The sequence below is a fragment of the Etheostoma spectabile genome, chromosome 3 (assembly GCF_008692095.1).
Source record: "Etheostoma spectabile isolate EspeVRDwgs_2016 chromosome 3, UIUC_Espe_1.0, whole genome shotgun sequence".
NCBI lineage: Eukaryota > Metazoa > Chordata > Actinopteri > Perciformes > Percidae > Etheostoma > Etheostoma spectabile.
The window spans coordinates 27933164-27940206 of NC_045735.1; the positions used below are offsets into that span (position 1 = coordinate 27933164).

Sequence of the window (7043 nt, forward strand, 5' to 3'; positions counted from 1 at the left end):
AGGCAGTGCTCACTTTGACAGTACGTACGCACACAGATATTATCCAGGGTATGCTCATGTGTGTATGGATGAGTAACATGTGGCTTGCGTTGATTTTTTTTTTTCTATAGTGTAATTACATGTGTACCATTTAATTCACATATAATATAAGAAACAGATCTTCTTTTCATTATTACAGAATTTCAAAAGAGTTGATTCTGTGATCATTACTTTGAGAAAAAGGGTGATAACGTGAACTAGGTAAAGGGTTTGAAAATATGTTCTTCTTAAAGACAAAAGGAATGAGGACACCTTTAAACTTTTTTACATCTGTAGAAATCATTTTATTTTTATTTTTTTAAAGTAACATAACCGTTGCATAACAATTAAATGATGGTGCTGAAGACGATACATTGACCATGTGAGCGTGTGAACCTTCTTTTGGAGCAATAACCAGAACCTCTGTCTTAACTCTCTGAAGACAAAATACTTTTGTGAACCCATTTCACGCAATAAAACAATTGAGTGTAGGCCCATTTTCATAAGAGATTTGAGAAATATTTCTGTTTTAGGGCCACATTGTTTCTTTATATATTGCTCTGGAGCAATTTTGGGAGTCACTATACAGAACGCTGTGTTAGTTCTGAACATTTTTTTCTAAAACACATGGGAATCATTTGTATGATAAAAACCCTTGTAGGAGAATTCAAGAAGATCTCTAAAAATGCCCTTAGACCTCAGAGGGCTAAAGGCTAATTTATGTGTCTGCATTATATCAGCTCCGTGGGTACGTACGTGGGTACGTCCGTGGGTACGTACGTGGGTACGTCCGTGGGTACGTCCGTGGGTACGTCCGTGGGTACGTACGTGGGTACGTGGAGAGACAGACCCTACGCTGTAGCCTGGCACGCACCTCTCAAGAAAGTTGACTACAGGTTGCGGTGACGCAGACCGCAACAACGCTCGGCTGTAGCTTGGTACCGAACTGTTCAGAAATGTTCTGCCGACCAGTTCTCAATATAATTTTAATACTGAAGAAGACTACATAACCTAAAACCTACATATGGAGCTGGATATGATCTGCATATAACTGGTATGCAGATGGTATGGTATGTTTAATAGTAAGAAGAAAAAATTGAGTTTTCATTTTTAATTTCTTCAATCCACGACACTAAAGCTGAACTTTTTTTTGGAAAAATCAGCAGCATGCTGTGGCTCAAATGGGTCTAATGTGGAGACCCTCTTCACAGCATCAGGAACTGAAGCAGCCACTGTGGAGGGACAACAGGTGAGCAGAAAGCAGAATCAGAAAATTTAAAATACCTGTTGAGGTCAGAATCATCCCAAAACAGAGCATATTGGCCAGATACTCACATGGTTGATCCCTCTGTCTTTCACTTCTTGACTGGTCTCTGATTCATACAGAGCTGAGGAGCAGAGGGGAGGAAATGACTGCATACGTTATCTCTACAAAGACTCAACATTCAATAGATTCTGCATCTAGTTTAGTGTTCATTTTCAAAACTGAGATCCTGACAAGTATCCTAAATTAAATTTAATGCTAGCTCAAATCCTCGAAAAAAACAAAAGCTTTGCACATGTAAATGATCTAAAATCTAATGTGTGACATGCCTCTGTATGCAGTGATGGAAGAAGTGCTCCTTTACTTTAGTAAAAGTACCAATAAACGTCCTTCATTCAAAATCCTACTTAAGAGTGTGTGTGTGTGTGTGTGTGTGTGTGTGTGTGTGTGTGTGTGTGTGTGTGTGTGTGTGTGTGTGTGGTGCGTGCGTGCGTTTGGTGTTACCGAAAAGCTTTTGCATCCTGGTGCACATGACACAAAGCTGTGAAAGGCATGAAGCTCTCCAGTGCAAAGCGCTCGAACAGCACTGAACTACCTTGCTATCACACCGCATCCCTGGAAACAAGGAGTGGACAAAGTTGTGAAGACCAAACAGCAACAGCAGCAACATCTGTGTGCACATAGGGTGTGTGTGTGTGTGTGTGTGTGTGTGTGTGTGTGTGGTGGTGTGGTGTGTTTTGTTGGGGTGTGTGTGTGTGTGTGTGTGTGTGTGTGTGTGTGTGTGTGTGTGTGTGCATGCAAGCATACCAATAGCTTCCAGCGCTGTACTGAGTTCAAAGGAGCTCATGGTCCCAGAAGAGTCCTCATCGAACTTGATAAAGATGGACTGAAAGAGAACACGCCATCAGAATATGTAATGATGACGCAACTCGCATGCAGGCAGGTAGGCAGGCAGGCAGGGACGCACGCACACACACACACACACACACTGAGCTGTACCTGCAGATGGCGCAGAGTAGACAGCAGGGTTTCTGCTTGTTTACGGCTGAGACTGGCGCGCCCTTTAGTCTGTCAGCAGAATTAAGGGCATCTCAACAGGACATAAGACAGAGCGATAAAGTTATAAGAAGAGTAAAAGTGAACAGAGGGGCGGCACAATGACTCAACCGGAGGACTGGGCTTTGAACCCCTTCGTCAGCAAGCATCTGCCCTGCTGAAGTGTGGAACTAGCAGTTCAATTAAGTTTTTAACATGAACTGGTGAAAAATATGTAATTTCTGTAAGATTAGGTAAACCAGATGTGCATAGTCAAAGTCTACCAAGGATTGTATTGAACTACAAGCAGACTAGAGTGTGAGTTATATTATTGAATATACTGGTGACCAAAAGGATACATGCTGTCCAAAGATAAGTTGTCTGCATGTCTCCAGTGGCAGATGGTAATTTTTGTCAAGAGCTGTGGATTAGGGGAAGAAAGGCACAGACTGATGCAGAGAAAGATAATACAGGTTTAAATTGGATTAAGATGAGGAAAGTTGATGGTGAGGACAAATGTAGTCTATTTCATAACTCATTGTACTCTATCTGACTGCAGCTATGAGCCTCTGTCTAGACTGGTGACCTCTGTGGCTCCACTGGGCTAACTTTTGAGGGAACATGTCACTACTTTGCTCCCACCTAGTGGTCATTACAGGTATTGTATAGTCAAATGTTGCTTTTGGTGAAGATTTGTAACCTGTGTTGAACAGCTTCATGATCTTCTTGGCGTTCAGCCTGTCATCCTGCCGGGGGAGACAGAACACACAAGATAACTAAAGGCCCTCAATTGACCCTTTTATTAAATAAGGTAATGTACAATAGGGATGAGTTCTTACTTGGCTAGCATTTTCATCAAAGGTTTTCTGAACTCTCACTTGATCCTCCGGGGAGACGGGAGTTGCCATGAGCTGTTCAGTGGCGCAAAACACACCAAACCAACATACATAGACTTTACTCTTTTGGCAAGCTGCAATTGGCTGATGTACAGTGTGTGGACGAGACCACTAAACTCACCTGGAGGAAGCCAGAGGAGCAGGTAAAGTCCTGAGTCCTGGAACACAAAGACCATGCCAGATTGTCTCTTAAATTATACTTACACACTATAACCTTACACACTCAGAAATATTCTCCAATTTGGGCTTAGATCCTTTACTTAAGTAAAAGTAGCAATACCACATCGTAAAAATACTCAGAAAATCTCTAAATTGAAGATTTTATGCGCACAAGATAACCTGAGCAGGTCCAATCAGCCACATAGCTGAAAACACCAGTGTGGTTATGCAGTAATTTTAATTTACAACAATCCATCATATTTAAAAGGTTGATCATTTGTTTGCATTTACAATCAAAGTAACTATATCTGTTATTTAACCTTTGTGTTGTCTTCCCGTCAACCATGAAAAAAAGTTATTGCTTTTTCTGACATTTTTGTCACTTTTTCAATGTTATGGGTGCTTTTTTTTTAATGCTGTTTCCAAAATTATTTGATATTTCTAATGTTGATATTTTCAGCTTATTTCGTAGGCCCATTTTTTGTGATGAAAAAAATGAAAATGGGTCAAATTTGACCCAAGGGCAACATGAGGGTTAAATGTAGTGCAGTAAAAATAACATTCACTGAAATGAACTGGTGTAGAAGTATAAAGTCCCACATGTGGAAAGACTTAAGTACCTCAAAATTGTACACTACTTGAGTAAATGTACTTAATTACTTCCCACCACTGTACTAAAAGTATTAAAATCATTTTTTTTTATTGATAAAAAAAATAATAATAATAACAATATTGTAAATAAATCTGATTATTATAGTCAGAGTGAATGCTACTAGACTTACCTCAGTAATTGTCTGTTGTTGCTAACAGAAGCCAGAAGAGGGGCTTTAATAAGGCTATTGTTCAGACTAACTGCAATTTTCTAAATTACACATTAGTATGATGTTGTAAATTTGAGTGTAGCTGACTATGACTTGTGTCTCATGTGTCTTTGAGAGTGGGAGAGGCAGGAGGGGATTCATAGAGTCCTCTGGAAGTGTTGTTGGTCTATGATTTAACAATAAGACCCATGTAACCTACACAACCTAACCTAGTTTAAACAAGCTGGCTGGTAAAGGGAGCTGTTTTTCTGAAACCAGGCTATTTTTATGGTAAAGGACACTGGACAAAATGACATTTAGTGAATCTTCTCTTGATTGTGTCCACATGTTTTAGACCCTAAAAGCTAATTCCCCCTCCATCTTACCCCAGAGTGTTTCCAGTCTTGGAGAAAATGCGGACAAAGAACTCTCCGGGCTGGTTGGGTTGATAGGTGGACGCCACGATGATGTATTTCCCCGGGTCCAGCAGCAGCTTCTTCCACACACCCCTGTGGCACAAAGTTAATGAGCGTCTAGCTGCTAACATCCGAGCCATGTGCACACCATGTGCACACCATGTGCATGTCATGTTGTTTTATCTGAATGTCTTTTCTTATGTTTTTGGCAGCCCTGACTAAATTAATTTTCTTTTCTGAATGATAAAGGGAATTTGTTATTTTACACAAAAAACTATTTACATTTTACACAAATTTCAAGGTTTCTGGGACTAAAAAAACTCATCAATCTCTTCTTCCATCTTTGCATTTGATTGGAAAAGTGTTACTTGTTTCTGTGCAGAAGCATATTTGTTAAGTTGAGATAAAAATAAGAAGGGATTACACTCGATTTAGCGCACCGTTAGCAATTTATATAAGACATTTTACTCTGGTCTACAGTCCCTGGCAGTACCAAGTAAAGGCACCAGCACCAAATGTTCTGCTTTTATGAACGGATTATTAAATCATTTCTAATATGCTGTCATTACTTCTCATGATGGTCTTTTACCTCTGAGCCCTATATTTCCCAGAGCGACCCACAGGGCGAGTAGTCATGAAGAAGTTGCGACTCAGACACGCACCCTGGAGCTGTATAAAGAAAGATAGATCTATTTTACTTTACTATTACTAAGAATATAAAAAAATTTCTGGTATTAATTTAAGCAGATAATGAAAGATTATGTATATATCCCTCATTGAACACTCACCTCAGTAGGAACCTGGAAAAAAAAAGAGGAAAACACAAACCAAACAGTTTATTCAGAAACAGAATAAAGGTGCAGAGACTCAAAATATTTAATAAATCCAAAAGTCAAAAATAAAGTAACCTCGTAAATATGGAAAGATATTTGGAGGAAGTTGACTTTATCCTTCCTGCGGTTCTTCTGCAGCAGCTCCACCAGCACGGTGCACTGTCTGCCTTTCTGCTTCGGTTTCTCTGCTTTCTTCTTGTCCTCTGGGATCAACAGGTCATCTTCATCCTCCTCGTTATCATCCTCACCTTCAGGCTCATCATAAACCTCATTAGCACCCCCCTCATTGACCTGTCCTGAGTGGTCCCCCTCCGTTAGAACCAACTGGAACTGAGGATTCTTCCAGAACGATCCTGAGGAGAAAAAAGAAGTATGATCACTTTAAATGATCCAGGTAGAGCTTGAATGCATATTTGTGTAAATACAAATTCATAAACATACGGTTGTTTTTGCGGCTTCCGCCAGCAGAGCTCCCCTGTAACCAGAATCCTCGATGTTCACTGATGGTCCAGGTAGAGGCAGGTGTGTTTTCCTCATCAAGATTGTCAGGATTCACACTGCAGAGCTCCACAACGTCAAACAGGCTGCAGAAGTCCTCAGTACTGATCCTAATAGAGAGGCAGCATATCCATTTGATGCAAATTTGTACTTCTACTCCACTACATCTCTGATGCAAATATTGTACTTTTTACTACATTTGTCTGATTTTGTCTGAGGTTTAGTTGTTCTTTAGATTACAATTATTTCTTCCCCTTCCTGTACACTTATAACCATGTAACTCTAAATGTGGTAATTTGTTTCTGATGAACTGAAGGATGAAGTGTTCCTTTATGGGTTGGGTTGGGACAATACTCTTACTTCTTAAGCTAAATACAGTCGTTAAAAACCCTCTTAAATCAGCTGGACAATGCATCATCACAAAACTGAAAACGGCTTTTTTCTGAGCTCGTGAAACGTTAACTTGTTGGAGATCCGTGGTTCTCACAGGACGACGACGCTACAAACATATGATGATTTTATAGAATATAGTCTCGCATTACCAGACCTACTGTATCACCACAGTGCTGTGGAGTAATATAGAATATATACGGAGTACATAGAATACAATGCATTACTGTAGAACAAACTACCCAAGAGAAGTTAAAGTGAGCACATCTACGGCAGTAATAGGCAACATACACATCAATGCAGCAGTAATTAATTAATTAATCCAGAAACATGAGATGTAATAATGATAATCAGTGGTGGAATAAGAACTCTAATCTTGTACTTAAGTATAATAATAGTTTAAATGTACTTAGTTACACTTCACCACTGTTTATAATAGTAAAACACTGACAGGGAATATTGTCCTGCAGAATTAGTACTTTTTGATAACCGGGCTTAAAACTTGTTGTAGAGTATTTTCAGTGTTGTATCAGTACTAAGTTTGTGTGTTTTCCCAGTAGTTTGTGCCACGTACCAGAACTCTCCATCTTCATTCTGTTGCAGCTGAATCCTTTCCTTCTCTGCTTTGACCACGTCATCCCACTCTTTACCCCTGCAGTCACACACATACAAAGAGAAACTGAGTGAGTGCTCTCTCTCTCTCTCTCTCTCTCTCTCTCTCTCTCTCTCTCTCT

The 7043-nt window shown here is 39.8% G+C and overlaps 1 protein-coding gene across 1 annotated transcript in view; it reads right to left on the reverse strand.

Moving 5' to 3' along the window:
- Positions 1-280: 280 nt before the first annotated feature.
- The window catches only part of capn12 (calpain 12), a 13573-nt gene continuing 6810 nt past the window's right edge, over positions 281-7043 (reverse strand). The window contains 17 exon segments of the mRNA XM_032507951.1: positions 281-1250; positions 1354-1406; positions 1787-1810; positions 1813-1856; positions 1858-1897; positions 2090-2168; positions 2282-2350; positions 2677-2738; positions 3018-3063; positions 3157-3228; positions 3335-3371; positions 4559-4681; positions 5178-5257; positions 5377-5388; positions 5497-5774; positions 5863-6029; positions 6884-6961. Of these exon segments, the coding sequence (XP_032363842.1) occupies positions 1224-1250; positions 1354-1406; positions 1787-1810; positions 1813-1856; positions 1858-1897; positions 2090-2168; positions 2282-2350; positions 2677-2738; positions 3018-3063; positions 3157-3228; positions 3335-3371; positions 4559-4681; positions 5178-5257; positions 5377-5388; positions 5497-5774; positions 5863-6029; positions 6884-6961 (1291 nt within the window). The 3' untranslated portion in view covers positions 281-1223.